Below are 15,526 nucleotides of genomic sequence, written 5' to 3' on the forward strand. Positions count from 1 at the left end.
ATTATATAGTTCACGATGCGATAAGCATGTCAAACTAATCTCTCATATAAGTTGTCATCATTCAAGAAGTGTTTATTCCTAAACCTTTGAAGATATTGTTATTTAACCATTTGTCCTTATGGTGAAACTATTATAACATGTACATATTTGTTTATGAGTTATAATATATACTCATTAATTTCAATAATTCATTATATTTTTGTAAGTAATATTTTTACATTTATTTTGTATAAATTAAAAAAATTTCTACCAAATAACATACAAGTTACATATAACCAACATATACTACTGTTGTTGGTTGTAGTAAAGACCTCACATGTGTAGATTTTTTTATGGTTTTTTGGTTTATTTCATTCTCTATACCTATGGGATTACAGCTACTAAATAAACTAGTAAATAATCACAACACACAAAAAAAAACAATATAAACATAAAACAAACAATTTGTCTATACAAACTATTCACCATCAAACCACGTAAACCAAATTATTATCTATCTTTCTGTCTATCTATCTGTCTGTATCAAGAAAGACTGACAATCTTTTCTTTTAACAAATGTGTGGCTAAAATAAGCAACTCTACCATCTCAAAACCAGCTGCTGACACACCATCAACTTTTTCTTGACTCGTATCCAACTCAGCTGCTGACCAACTTACGGGAACACAACTCCCAAGAGTCGTCTTTAAAAGCTTTGCTTCTGTCTCAACATTTTCAATAATGTCTGGAACCGGATCCGTATCCGATTCTTTAACCTAAAAAAGTTTCACAACAATTTATTATTCATAAACTAATTCTTTTTTTCTTGTATTTTACCTTAACTTGATGGAGAAAAATAATAGAGTAAATTACACGAATGGTCCCCTCTGGTTTGGGGTAATTTGCACGTTTGGTCCCTAACTTTTTTTTTAACTCGGAAGGTCACTACTGTTTGTTTTTATTGCGCGCTTGGTCCCTGTTTTACATAAATCGACTAATCTGCCCTTGATTTTTTTAATTTATTTAAATAAACACACCCCCAACCCCACTTCCACCTCACATTACTTTACCTTACCTACCCCATTTTATTTAAATAAATTAAAAAATCAATAGAAATATAGCCTTTTTAGGTAAAACAGGGACCGTGCACACAACAAAAACAAAATGAAGAGTTAAAAAATAAGTTGAGGACCAAACGTGAAAATTACCCCAAACCATAGGGACCATTCGTGTAATTTACTCAAAATAATATAATTTATATAATATAAAATGATTACCTTAATGAGAGACAAACGAAGTCTACGAATTGAATTAGTTAAATGCTCCATGCTTTCCAAGCTCTCCTTGAGAGATAAATATTCAACTTTCATTCTACATAACATATAATAATAATAAACATATAATCAATAAAAAAATAAATAAATACATGAAAGAAAGAAAATCCACAAACCTTGCAAAATCCATGGTAGCATTACAACTTTTCTTGCTGATATCTTGTTGAGGATTAATCCATTGACTAAAATATGTCTTTTTTAATAAACTTTTTAATCTTCCATCTTTATCTTGAATCATGCTTTTCTCTTCTTTATCGATCACAAGCTTATCATCATTCAGTTTCCTATAGTCAAGTCACAAACTTTAAAATCATAAATATTTTTAAAAAAAAATGTTGGATGAAAATTATTGTTTGAAGATAAAAATAAACAATTAAACATATACTCTTGTAGTAGATGGTATTCTTGCTTCAATTGTGCTAATTCCATAAGAGCAACCACTTTTTCATTTGTCACCTATTCAGATATTGTACATATAAATATAATATGAAACTAATAATATTATAACAATTTATTAAACTAAATAATGAAATTTTACTTGATTCAAATTTCTTTGTAGCTCCATCATTTTACTTTCAAGAGCTGCTTTTACATTGCTTTCTAATAAATATCTCTCTTCTTGTTGTGATAGAAGCAACAATGCTGAAACCTGAATAAAGTTTTAACCTTTTTAATAAAAAATGAAAACCCCACAAAAAAATTTATCTTTTTATATGATCTTTTTTATATAAATATATAAACACACACACACACACACACATACAAACCTTCTCTTGTAATGCTTGAGCAAGTGGTTCAGAAGCATCCCCTAATTCAGAACTACAACTTTTTTGTGATTCAGAAACATTTTCCTACAAAAATGTAAAATAGAATTTTATATTTTATCTTTATTACATTAAAAAATAAATAAATAATGATATACCTTAGTGATAGTATCTGAACCAATATCAGGGCTTATATGTACATCACGACAATCATTTTCTTGAGGAGATAAATGTTTAAGTTCTTCATTTATATTAATTTGCCCCATATTTTCTTTAATAAAATCAATAACTGATTTAAACTGAGAAAATTCCTCTTGGAGCAAATTTACAATATCAACCCTGTGTTGAGAATATAAGCCACGTAAGACAGATATGTCCCTCTTCATCTTTTCTTCCAAAAAGATCTGTATTCAAATAAAAAAAGAAATTATAATTTATCAAGAATTTAAACATCATAAGTTTACTTATCATTTATCAATGAAGATTTGATCAATTGATCTCACTTTCTTGTTTTTTAAATCACGAACAACTTTCTTCAAATGTTTCTCAATCTCCAATCCCTGATTCCCAAAAAAAAATTAAAAAAAGTAAAAGTTAAGTAAAAGGACAATAATACCCTTTTACAATTTGTACAATTTGATTAAAATGTTTTACCATTTGTAACTTGCTTCGAAGATTGATTACAGATTTTCTCAATGCCTCCACTTCTTCCTCTAATGCAGTCTGTCTAAATGAAAAGTCAAAAATGATGAAAGTTTAAATTACTAAATTGCCATTACAAGCTCTCTATAACTTACAATGTATTTACTGGTTGATGTTTCCTCATCTTGTCTATTGAAACTCCACATGTCTTCTGAATCATTCAGTAAAGTGATACACTTTTCTTCGAAATTGACATCATTGTATTCGTTTGAAGAATGTTGTCTGATGTCATACAACTTAGTGATCACCTATAACATGTAAAATATTAATCTTTAGGTGTCTTTTTCATTGAACATGTATTTAACTATTTATAGATAATGTAGCCAATGTATATTAATCACCTGTTTGAATATTTCATTTTCCTTCTTTTGATTTTCTAGATCAGTCTGAAGGGTAGCTGAAAATTTCTTTTCTTCAAGAACAATTGAGGTGAGTTCTTCTATCCTGGTTTATATAAAAACTTTAACAGATATACCAGAAATGAATAAAAGATAATACCTTTTTGAAGTATAAATATAAAGTTCTTACTTTTGCTGGATAATTCCCAATTCTTGTGTTGCAAGTTCCTCTTTTTCTTTGGCTATTTCAGCCTATCAGAATTCAGAACCATATACACGATTCAAATTACAGGATTTATAGAACAACAATTTATGTAATTAATAGATAGAATCAAGAAACGAGACCTCCATTATTGCATTATCACGTTCAGAGAATGCAGCACCAACACAACCTTGGAAAAATTTAATCTGCTTCTCTGCTTCTAAGCTCTGAAGAGGTTAAAAAGATGAAATTAACCTCACTAGAAACAAGTTGATATGCATTCCAACAAGCATATATATACACTAACCTTCTTAAGCTCTGAAGCATGTAGATCAGCTAACTGGTTCTGTAGAAAAAAATAGCATTATAGTAGTGATGGATGGTGTGAAACAAGAAAAGTAAAATGACAGAATTGACCTTACTTTGATAAGGTAAGACTGTGAAAGCTCTTCTTGGAGATTTACATTCTCTCGCAGACAAGAAGTTAACTTCTTCTTCAAATCATCTATTTCCTGCTCCAGACCAGCTGTCCTAATTGGGTATTAATATCACAATTAAAGATTGTTACAATGGGGAAATGTGTTCATAGTTTTTGTATAATGATGTACCTTTGAAAATGCATTCTTGTAGCAACAGCAGCGTAACTAGGTCCAGCATGTTGCATACACATTTGTTCAATATCACTCCGTAGTTCATTTCGTTCTACAAAGCAAAAATCGCAAGAAAGAAATTTATAACAAGTAGAAATTCAAATCAGTTTGTATTTGATTTGAGATAAAGTGAACGATGTTCTAAAATAACGAAAACATAGAAAAAAAAACAGAGCACAAACCTCGCTCCAATACTTCAATGCGAGAAAGCAAAGCGGCTCGATCTTCTAACCTTTCATCCATGGTCGCAGATTCCTATAACACAAACTAAAAGTAGAATAATTATCACTAGGGATACAAAAACAATAATCAAAACAAAAAAGACCTTCATCCAGTAATCACCATGGATAAAAACTTGTTTAATTGAAATCATATATGAATTCAGGCAAGCATTCATGACATATTTTGAATGTCACAAAAAGGTAACAGGGATCTTCATCAAAATTACAGCTTAATCAGTGAAATTCAAACTAGGTCAAACAATATTGTGTAATTTTTTGAACATGGTGAGATGCACAACCCTGCGGACGTAAAATTAGGGCATATAAGAGCAAATAAAGTTACCTGAGGAGAAAAATTGGAAGCCCTAATAATCAGAATTAACCAGACGGACGAGAAAGAAGAAAGAAAGGTTCTTGTCCGTTTATTGCTTCAGGAGGAGGCTTCTATACTACTGAATTTGTTTTTTGTTTCGTTTCTTTTTCGTCTAACAAAAATAATGAATTTTGGAAAAGAAAAAGGAAACAATTAAAAACTGAAAAACGTGGTTAGTCTAGATGAGACATACCATCTTAAGTCTTAACCCAATAAGAATTCGAGACATATAAACAGTTTTAGCAAGGTGGTGTTTGTTTTTGTTGAGGAAATCGACAAATCGGTCTTTTTCTATATTTGCATAATAAGATGTTAATCAAAAGTTTTTTTTTAATGTTTTTAGTCTTTATAAAAAATTGTTTTTTGAAGTCTTCATAAAAAAACATGTTGGTATTGGTGTTGTTGGTGGAATGGTGGTGGAGGAGATAGTGGTCAAAGTGGTAGATTCGGAAGTGGTGGTGGTGAGGAATTATCGGATGTGCCGGCAAGGTTACGGAGGCGATGATGGTGGCAAACGTGGGGGTGGGTGTAATGGTGGCCGAAGTGGAGACAGAGGTGGTGACGGAAGAGATGGCAAAGGTGATGATGTCGGTGGAGATGGTGACAGCGACAATGGCAATGACAACAAAAACAGTGTTTGTTTGAGGCACGATAGTGACGACGGTGGTGATAGCAGTTGTGGTGGAAACAAAAATATCACATTATGGTTTTAACTTAAAAAACGTCGTCCAAGATCATAATTATTTTTTATGAAAAAAAATATGTCAAAAATACATTTTTATGTCTAGTCTTCTGAAAAACAAACAACTTTTCATCAAATGTCTTCATGTTTGTATACATAAAAGGTCAAAAAGACATTTTGCCAAAAAAAAAAAAACAAATACCACCAAAGAAATTTCAATTTGCTTAATTAAAGAGATTGACATTATAAAACACAAAAAATAAACGACTAATATTAAAATCAGAAATCTCAACTCGAAAATGACATATTTACTTATATGCATTTTCTTATTCTTAAGGTATATTGGATAGTCCCAAACTTAAAACCACATAAAAGAAAAACTTGAGATTATTTGTAATGTGGAAGTTGTTTAGCCGTCTAAATCATTATTTTACTTTCAGATTTTTCATTTTCTTTTATTTCCCATTCCACACTCTAAGGCTCGTAGCAACTGCTACGAGAATCACATAAACCAATCAAAGTTTACACCTCAAGCTAGAGCTCAAAACATCCAAGTTTGACCAAAAGTCAAACTGGTTAAAACGCTCAACCTCCATTAACTGGCGTGACCAGCTCCTTGGTTTCACGGTGGTTGCAAAAAGACATAACAGTCGCAACTTAATCTTTTGACCTACGTCGCGACCTACCACCCACCGCATCGTGGTTAACGTCCAAAACAGCTTAATTCATTAAACTCTTATCCCTTAACATCCAGAGCTTCAAAGCTCGGATCTAATGCTTCTAAGGGACTTAATGGGTCAAGTTCATAACTTTATCCATACACAACCAAACCAAGTCTAAAACTCAAACCCTAACTCCTCTATGTTGTTGTTAGGGCGATTACATGTACATGGTTCCAAGGGAACCAATGCGCACCTCTTTTCCTTCAAATCAAGTCCAGAAATGAAACCAAACCGAGCCTAGAGTTGCCCAAAACTCTAAGAACATTCTCCCGAAGGACCAAAAGGGACCTCGAAGCATGAAATAAAAACTATAAGCAATAAAGATGGGAGCTTTATACCTTCCAAGGCTCTAGAGGATGCAAGAGATGCAATATCTAAAGTAAAAATCACTCTCCAAGCAACAAGATCACCTTATTTTTTCTTGCAAGCGCACACTAAGGCTTGAAATACCAAGAACACACACACAAGGCACTTAGGGTTAGGGCTTTCTCTTATGAATGGGTGGAGACTAAGAGAATCAGCAAAGCCTAGAATTTATTGCACTTATGGCCCACAACTTGAGATTTAGGGTTTCCACCACCGCGTCGCGGTCCGACAGCTAACCGTGTTGTCACTTAGGTGCTGTTTGTTTTTCTGAAGCCAAAATGTTTGCAATCTGCGGACCACATCTGCAAGCCTCTGCAGCAGAAGAGGTGGACCAAACGTCTGCAGTCTGCAATAAGAAGACTGTTTGTTTTTTAACGTCTACAGACTACTGAAATAAACTGAATTTTAAATAAAATGATTTTACAAACTTAAAATGAAATTTCAACACCAAAATTTTAATAATAATAGTCTTATAAAATTCATGCAACCAAATTAGTCATACAATAGTCTTATAACATTGAAAATTACCAAATTAGTCATACAATAAAAAAAATGGTTTTACAATAACAATTTCATTTAAAACAATTCAATCTATATTTTGCATCAACTTATCAGCAATTTATCCCGTAACTGAGTTATATATTCACGGTCTGCTGCAGTACCATGTGTTGGAATCTCGTCTTCATCATAATCAACGGCCACATTGTTATTCCGAAATGAGACATTGGGTTCATCGTATCGTGCGAAATACTCATCACTCAGTCCTTCTCTCCTTATAAAATTATAAAGCATGAAGCATGTCATGGTAATGTTTCTTTGTGTCACAAACGGGAATCGTGCTATCCTCTTCAAATAGGGAAGCGTGCTTTCAAAACACCAAAAGCACGCTCAATGACATTCTGAAGTTTTGCATGTCCATGGTTAAATTTTTCCTTATTGGTCAATGCACGTCTTTGACGAAAATCTCCAAGCCAATACCTCACATTACGATAAGGGGCCATAAATCCTCGAGTGTGTGCATACGCGGCATCACAAAGATAATACTTGTCTGCAAAAAATGCAAAACACTAATCAATTTTTAAACTAAGATAAGAGTATTTTAAAAAAAACAAAAACTTACCGGGTGGTGGAAACGGGAATGATGCTTGTGGATCGGTTATTGTTTTTGATAATATTCTAGAGTCATGCGCTACCCCTTCTCACCCGCTCACAACAAATGTAAACATCATATTGAAGTCACAAATTGCCAATACGTTTTGGTAGCAATCTCCCTTTTCCCCTACTTCTATATAAGTCTTGTTTCTTAGCAGGGACAACAACATGTATCAAAGTGTCATCAAGTGCACCAACCGTCCCTTTGAAACTCCGTCGTAGCCTCCTATTATGTCCTGGAATGTTTGAATTCGGATTAAAAGAAGTTGGTACTATAACATCTAGTGCGAAAAGCATCATTTTGTCCAACACTTCATAAAAAAATTTATGAACTGTTTGCTTCGAGTGTTGAAATCTCCGCTTGATAATCACGTAATGTTAATTATGGCCGATCATCATCAAAAACATAGTCATTTTTCCTCAACCAATACGCGTTTGTTGTCCTTAGTAGTATTTTTTTCAGTTTCACTTACATAATGAACCACACAATTTTTGGTTCTAGATTCGTCACTGGCAGGATACTATTATATCACTAGACCGCTAGTGCTTTGTGTTTGACATCATCAACAATGAAAGCTATCACCCAAAACAAACCATATTTATAGAAAATTTCCATCATTAATTATCAAGACTAAACTGAGTAATACCAATTTCCCCCTTTTGGATGCCAAATAAGTTGATTGTTTATTTGGCATGATTCAAATAAAAAAATAGATTTTAGAAGAAAAAAAAAACTTTGAGGAGAGATTAAAAAAAAAAAAAGAAGAAGAATTGAAGAATCCAATATGCCCATGTACGGTGTATTTGACCATAAACAAAATTATTCATAACAAGTTGACAATCATTACAACCAATCTTTCATGATACACCTTATGCTTTCTACTTTAAGTTACAAGTACTATTAACGATCTTTAATGTCTCCTCTGCTACATAATGACCCGTTAGGTGACTGACACTGTACCCACAAGACTTAGTAGCATTATAACAATCCCCACACACTCGCAAATTCTTATGAGTGTCTTAGGTGGCTCACTAATAATCTCATACACAATCGCCAATCTCTCACTATGACTCATAAGGAAACAATCTTTTTCATCCTCTTCAACGTCTTGCAACATAAAACTATAATAGCCAAGAATCTTAATTCAACCAAGCAAATGAAACACAAATCCACAATCATGTTTCATTTCTTATCAATTCAACCAAGCTACATTAATAAGGTAAACATGAACACATCGACAAAGGATACATTATGGGATTTGCACTTCTAAGTACATTGCAATTTCCCACTGTTTGCCCTTATAAAATTTCAATCTTTTTTTTTTCTTCTGCTTAAATGCAAGCAAAAACAATACACTTACTCTCATGTTTTCTTTCTTTTTAACGCACAACATGAACATGTTGCATAGATCATTAGTTTCAATATAAATTCGAAATATAAATAAATTGATGAAAATCATAACTTTTGACATAACATATAGATGGAAATTGTAATTTACTCCTAAATAACTAAACAATAAATTTGTGTTTTTCATTTTACTCTTTGTTGACATTGCACCTTATGTTTTACTATTTCAACAGTTCTTGGTAATGATTTTAATTTTACCCATGGAAATTCAGAATAAAAAATATAGAGCCGATTTGGAGTTTAACGTAAGTTTTCTATACTTCATTTTTGAAGTATACACATCAGCAGAAGTACAGGAGATAGAAACAAAAAGAAAAACAAGAGCTCAGTTAGAACCTAAGTCATCATTTAAGATAATGACAATACCGATGGACCCACCACCAGAAATGTAATTTTCATCATAGCTCATATAAAATGCACCAGCTGGGAATCGAACCCGGGTCTATACCGTGGCAGGGTACTATTCTACCACTAGACCACTGGTGCTTTTGTGTTATGGTTTATTAACTGAAAGATATGTTTATTAGAAGAATCCAGATGATGACCATTTAAAACTGCAATCATTTTCTCTTTAAATTCCAAGCTAACACACAACCTAACAGTGAAACAAAAACGATGGTCCATGGTCCATGTGTCTACTTTTATTTTTTCATCAAATGTTGTATTGATAAAGGGTTATATGAACAAAGACTCTTTGCTTACCATATTAAATAAGAATACATACCCATTTCCCTTTCTAGATGTTAATTAAAACTGATTTTTTATTTGGCCACAGAATAAATTAAACAAACAAAAGGAATTAAAGAATATTTTGAAACAAGATGAAAAATAAATAAATAAATAAAATACAATATACCAATGTACATAATATTATTAGACAATAATATGATGGTCCGTTCAAAAAAAAAAAAAAAAAGACCATAATAAGATGGCAAAGCCTAAACCATCAATGGGGGGATGAAAGATTACATTAACGCCAATGCTAAAAACAAATATCAAAGGAAACAATAAAACTATACGTCATCACAACATACACTTCCTACATGGCTGTCTTTTTTTATTTAAAAAAGATTTAAATCAAAATATTGTTAGATTTATTGACTAATACGAACAGTAACAAAGTCATGATCAAAGTAAAAAGGTATTCCAAACCGATGGATTCGGTTTCTTGGTTTTTCGGTTTTTCAAACTCGGTTGTAGGTTTAAACTCAAACCCATTCGAAAAGTTTACTATAAAGCTTGTGTTGCTTATATAATAGATATATAGAAGGTATGTTTCATGTTATGACCGATGTGAGACAATTTTAGAATTATAAGAAACAAGTTTAAAGAATATAAGATAGAAACTAATAAACAAAATAAAATACACCAGTATCAAGGCCGAGATTTGAAATAGAGACATTCAAGTTAAAAGTTTAGTTTTACCACTTGGACAACTTGGTACTTGTATTAAATTTCCACAATATCACAATATAATAGGTATAAAATCTGGATAATGCTATATAAGATCCTTTTATATAGTTGCGGAAATAAAAGAAAAGAAATGTTAGAAAAAGATTCGAACTTGCAACCTCCATAAAAACACCCTATCACCATAACTACTTGAACCAACTATAACTTTTATTATTATTTCGCTAAACACATTTATATTATGTATATATACACTACAACGAATTTTTTTAAAAAAATCACACTACTGGAAAAAAAAAAATAATAATAATAATAATAATAATAATAATAATAAAAATAAAAAGTTAAGGGGTATCCCGGGCTACCCCATGCTCTACATTGAATCTGCCCCCTAAATACAAATAATTGAATGAACATATGTTGTACATAGGATTCACGAATATGAGTTATCTTGCTTTAGTATTTTACAAATGTTTTAAAATTCGGTCGCCGTACTTTGTTCGTTTGATATTTATTCTTTTCAAAACCATATGCAGTCCATGAATTCGATATCGCTTACAATATATACTTAGGTTTACTGGATTTTATTTTTTTCTTACATTGGCGACATGGGATCAAGCATACTAGTTTCGATGATACATTGTGCTTACATTCTTCCATAATCTATAAGACTATAACATAAGTATTAGATAGCATTCTCATTCCAACTATCAAATGACATGTTTACACTTTACATACCTTCCTATTTATGATCCTCTTGTCAAGAACACACCTGTTGATCGATAATTGACATGTATGCCCAATGATTTATCTTTAAGGCATTATACTTTGTTAAAGACTTAGCTTTTAATATTTTAATTTCTTTATCAGTATACTAATCCCACTAACTATTATTAAAATACAAATAGAGGCAATGATAGAATAAAAAAAAAGAGCTCAGTAAGGCCTAGAATATCTTCACTTGGAGATCAGATAAGCTGATGGACCCCCATCCACCATTAATGCATGAAACATCACAGCTCTTTGAAATGCACCAGCCGGGAATCGAACCCGGGTCTGTACCATAAGTCAACTTTATTAGTTTATGTTTGCGAAATACAATAAATATATCTAAAACAACCATAAGTCAACTTTATTAGTTACAGAATCTCCATCAAATTTGAATAAATATTCTTTTTCAAGACTAAGAATAAATACCCATTTTCTCCTTGTAGATGCCAAATTAACGTTGAACATTTTTTTTTTATTTACCCACAATTCAAATCAAACAAACAAAAATAGTTAAATACATATGAAGACAGGTAAAACAAAAAGAATTGAAGAATCCAACATCCCATATACAGTTTTATTCGACCATGATGAGAGATGAAACACTACATTAAAAATTAGAAGAAAGTAATAAAACTATACTACATATACTTTGAACTTTGAATCAAGAAAACAAAAGGCTAAATTAGCACAATACTAGAAAATAAAATTAATCATAGCAAGTTCACAATCTTTTCATGTTACACCTTATGATCTCAAACTTTAAGTAATAAATACTATTTATGATCTTAAATGTCTTGTCAGATACAGAGTGATCCACTAGATAACAGTCTGATGAAACTACCAATAATCACCACAAGAACAAACACCATCTTTAAAATTATGAAACCGATTAGAATCCCTAACAACAATCTCCCTTTCGGTAACTTTCGATATAAACTTAGTAGCATTATGACAATCTCCACACACGCGTAAATTCTTAAAAATTCTAATAACTGTCTTAGGTGGCGTACTAATAATCCCATAAGCAATCGCCAATCTCTCACTATGACTCATAAGAATCCGCTCCTTTTCATCCTCTTCAACATCTTGCAACACAAAGCTATAATCCGGAACATAACCGATAACCTTAATCTTCATCATCAAATCCTCCAATTCTTTATATATTTCCTCACATTTCGAATGCGAATAATTCCCGGTATAAAAAACTTCCATTCTCTTATCGATTTCAACCGAACTCCACCCAGGCGTCTTCTTCAACCCCTTTTCATTAGCCATTAACCTAACCCTATTCACCCCTTCCCATTTTCCCGCATTCGCGTATATATTCGATAACAAAACATAATATCCAACGTTTCCTTCATCAACTTCCAATAATTTTTCCGAAACCACTTTTCCCAAATCGGTATTCCCGTAAATCCTACACGCGCCTAAAAGCGCACCCCAAACGGACGCATCGGGTGTCAAAGGCATAGATTTTATAAAATCATACGCTTTCTCTAACTCCCCGGCTCTACCTAACATATCGACATAACACCCGTAATGCTTCAACCCTGGTTTAACCCCGTAATCTTTTTCCATCGCGTTGAAACACTGCTCGCCTTGTTCGATTAACCCCGAATGACTGCAAGCGGATAATAACGAAATGAAAGTTATCGCGTCCGGGTGGGTCCCACTCTCGATCATATTTTCAAAAAGTTTCAAACACGTTTCCCCGTGTCCATGGATACCTAAACACGAGATAACCGCGTTCCATGGGACCGAATTCGTTTTCGGGACTTCGTCAAATAACAACATCGCGTCTTTCACTTTCCCACATTTTCCATAGAAATCGATTAAACATGTCCCGATATAAAGGTCGAGAATTAATCCGGTTTTTAATACGTTCGAATGACATTTTTGCCCTTCTTTTAACGCTCCGATATGGGCATAAGCCGGAATTATACTCGCCCACGTTCCTTGATTTGGAGTTACGAAATTTTTCTCCACCATATTTTGAAACACTTCAATAGCGTCACTTGCAAGACCGTTTTGCCCATACCCCGTAATCATCGTGTTCCAAGAAACAACGTCTTTAATCGAAATTCTTTCGAAAAGTTCACGGGCGTTTTCGACATTTCCCAATTTCGCGTACATGTCAACCACCGCGTTCCCGATTATAACATCTTTTACAAACCAAGATCTTCTTAGGATAAAACCATGGACACATTTGCTACCTCGAGTGTCCCTAGACTGCGCGATACTCGAAGCAACACTTACTAATGTCAATAAGTCAGGGGCGAATCCGTCTTTTTGCATCTCACGGAAGAACCAAAGTGCGCGATCCGGATTTCCATTTTGCTCGTACGCGGATATAATCGAATTCCATGATACCAAATCTCGAGTCACCAAACTATCGAAAAACTTTTGAGAAATTATAAGTTCACCAAATTTCGCGTAGAAATTTATAAACGCGTTTCCAACAAAAAGATCGGATTCGAGTCCGTGTTTTATGACATACAAATGGATTAATCTTCCTTGTGACATATCATCCATTTGTGCACAAATGGGAAGAACAGTTGAAACTGTAACAGAATCCAATTTAATCCCTTCAAATTTCATCTCATCCAAGATTTGTAAAGCCTTTTCGCCTTTTCCATTTTGACAAAACCCAGAAATTATCGCATTCCAACAACCCATGTCTCGAAAGGGCATATTTGTAAATATCCCATAAGCAGCATCAAAGATACCAAAACGACAATACATATGAACCAAAGAAGCAGCTACAAAGACATCCCATTCCAACCCGGTTTTTGATATCCATGCGTGAATCATTTTTCCATTGTTTATATCACGGCATGCTTTTATCACAGGGGGGAAAGTGTAAAAATCAGGTTTGACTTCAAAAGTCAACATTTTGTATAAACAAGTGATGGCATCAGTATGCGCACCATTGTGAACATATGCAGATATCATGGAGTTCCAAGTGTAAACATCTTTTTGTGGGATTTGATCAAAAGTTTGTTGGGATAAAGAGATGTTACCAAGATTGGCGTAAAGATTGACAAGTCTTGTGGAAATGAAGAGACTTTGGATTTTTCCCAATACGATAAGTAATGCGTGAAGGCGTTTTGCAAGGTGGGTTTTTGTGCATGAGTGAAATAGAAGGTCGATGTTAAGGTCTCTGTTATTGGTCCAGCTGTCATCTGATGAAGATGTTTGGGTATGAAGAAATCGCCCAGAAGAAAGAATGTTTGGAAAGTAGTTGCTTTTGTGATTTGGCAGAAATCTGGAAGAGAAAAATAAGATCTTTAAGTACGAAAAACTGAAATCAAAAGATTATAATAACATGAGAATGAGATGATGATGGATGACAAGAATAAAGTCTTAGTGTCTTACCTACCTCCAATCAGAAGCCTGAGCATCGAAAGAATGGCTGAGGGCACTATATAGAATATACAACTCTTTCAACACCGATACAGAATTCTAAGCCTTTGGATAGCGATTTTCCTGTAAGTTTTGTGTAATTAATGAGCAATGTGTAAGAGAAAGAGGAATGACAGGTAAAATTACACACAGAACTCACTCAGGAGTTTTGTCAAACACCTTGTATGCAATGGAAAGCAAAGCTATATCTTTATAAAGAAAGCATAGCTTGTACCTGGTAGAACACTTATTTTGTTGTCATACGCCGTTTCTAGACCTACTCATAGTTTTTCCGGTCGTTTCATTCTAAGAATTACAACTTACCAATTCATGTATGTTGACAAATTGGTTTTCGGCTCAAAGAAACACCGAAATATATACAAAATGGGATCCAGCAGAGTTTTCGTGGGAGAAAGGGGGTGTTTACCTGACTTCCTCCGAAAAGATGGACGGCGACGGCGATGGATATTTAATGCAACGATAAACGGAGAAGATGATGGCGATGCAGGGCGATTTCTTGGGTCATGCGGGAAAAAAGGCCGGGCGAAAAAGGAAGAAATAAAGTGTTAATGACGTAAAAGCCCTAACATTTACATTTTTTTTTTGATGGTTTTACTTTTACCCCAATTTTAAGTTTATTCGTGGAAAAACTCATACCTTACTAAACCTTTTTCATTTATGTCGATTAAGATGTCACCAACTCTTTACGATGACACTCGTGTCGGGTTCGTGTTGGTACGTTAGAATGCATTGATTTGTACACGTCCCATATAATTATGTGTCACATGTCGTTGGGTTATAAACATCAACCGGACACACGACCCGTCTAACTCGTTTAATTATATGTATTCGTTGGTGCGTGAGTTAGATTCACGTTTGTGGGTTAGATTCGGGTGGGTAGGTTGGCGGGTTAACCCATGAACCCAAATATTATTTACATAGTAAGGATTGATTTAGGGCAAGCAACACACATAGGTTGATACAAATGGTTTTCAACACAGTTTTCATGGGAGAAATAGAGTGTTTGCTTTAATTCTTCCGAAAAAAAAACG

The 15,526-nt window shown here is 33.4% G+C and overlaps 2 protein-coding genes and 1 non-coding gene across 7 annotated transcripts; all 3 read right to left on the bottom strand.

Annotated features, from left to right (window-relative positions):
• Window positions 1-412: 412 nt before the first annotated feature.
• MEE13 (myosin heavy chain-like protein) lies at window positions 413-4,705 on the bottom strand. 5 transcript variants are annotated; one of them, XM_078976375.1, is made up of 18 exons: window positions 4,532-4,699; window positions 4,150-4,222; window positions 3,926-4,019; window positions 3,740-3,843; window positions 3,625-3,663; window positions 3,461-3,544; window positions 3,306-3,367; window positions 3,119-3,221; window positions 2,873-3,025; window positions 2,730-2,798; window positions 2,579-2,635; window positions 2,234-2,479; window positions 2,079-2,162; window positions 1,850-1,960; window positions 1,697-1,767; window positions 1,428-1,595; window positions 1,255-1,348; window positions 413-753 (listed from the first exon to the last, which is right to left on the bottom strand). In XM_078976375.1, exons 3-18 carry the CDS (start codon window positions 4,011-4,013, stop codon window positions 523-525), a joined length of 1,764 nt encoding a protein of 587 aa, XP_078832501.1. In that variant the 5' UTR covers window positions 4,014-4,019; window positions 4,150-4,222; window positions 4,532-4,699; the 3' UTR covers window positions 413-522. The 5 variants fall into 5 exon arrangements, with proteins under 5 accessions (XP_078832501.1, XP_078832499.1, XP_078832500.1 ...); XM_078976373.1 differs by having other exon boundaries at window positions 3,740-3,848; XM_078976374.1 differs by having other exon boundaries at window positions 4,150-4,234; window positions 4,532-4,698.
• Window positions 4,706-9,306: 4,601 nt separating this feature from the next.
• Window positions 9,307-9,377, bottom strand: TRNAG-GCC (transfer RNA glycine (anticodon GCC)). Its single transcript has one exon. It is a non-coding gene; the product is annotated as a tRNA-Gly (tRNA).
• A 2,377-nt stretch (window positions 9,378-11,754) lies between these two features.
• On the bottom strand, window positions 11,755-15,036 carry EMB2758 (Tetratricopeptide repeat (TPR)-like superfamily protein). The gene is made up of 3 exons (XM_078975502.1): window positions 14,902-15,036; window positions 14,448-14,558; window positions 11,755-14,337 (listed from the first exon to the last, which is right to left on the bottom strand). Exons 2-3 carry the CDS (start codon window positions 14,471-14,473, stop codon window positions 11,910-11,912), a joined length of 2,454 nt encoding a protein of 817 aa, XP_078831628.1. The 5' UTR covers window positions 14,474-14,558; window positions 14,902-15,036; the 3' UTR covers window positions 11,755-11,909.
• Between the last annotated feature and the right edge of the window lie 490 nt (window positions 15,037-15,526).

This window comes from Lactuca saligna, chromosome 9 (genome assembly GCF_052625555.1).
Source record: "Lactuca saligna cultivar CGN05327 chromosome 9, ASM5262555v1, whole genome shotgun sequence".
NCBI classification, from domain to species: Eukaryota; Viridiplantae; Streptophyta; class Magnoliopsida; order Asterales; family Asteraceae; genus Lactuca; species Lactuca saligna.

Bases quoted from the DNA above. Each gene is read 5' to 3' on its own strand.
- MEE13 (XM_078976373.1), bottom strand. From the start codon at position 4,210: ATGGATGAAAGGTTAGAAGATCGAGCCGCTTTGCTTTCTCGCATTGAA. The intron at 3,368-3,460 runs GTCTCGTTTCTT...GAATTCTGATAG, and splicing joins GTGATAATGCAATAATGGAG to GCTGAAATAGCCAAAGAAAA. The intron at 3,026-3,118 runs GTGATTAATATA...TACATGTTATAG, and splicing joins AAAATGAAATATTCAAACAG to GTGATCACTAAGTTGTATGA.
- EMB2758 (XM_078975502.1), bottom strand. From the start codon at position 14,473: ATGCTCAGGCTTCTGATTGGAGGTAG. The intron at 14,338-14,447 runs GTAAGACACTAA...TTTCTCTTCCAG, and splicing joins AGGCTTCTGATTGGAGGTAG to ATTTCTGCCAAATCACAAAA.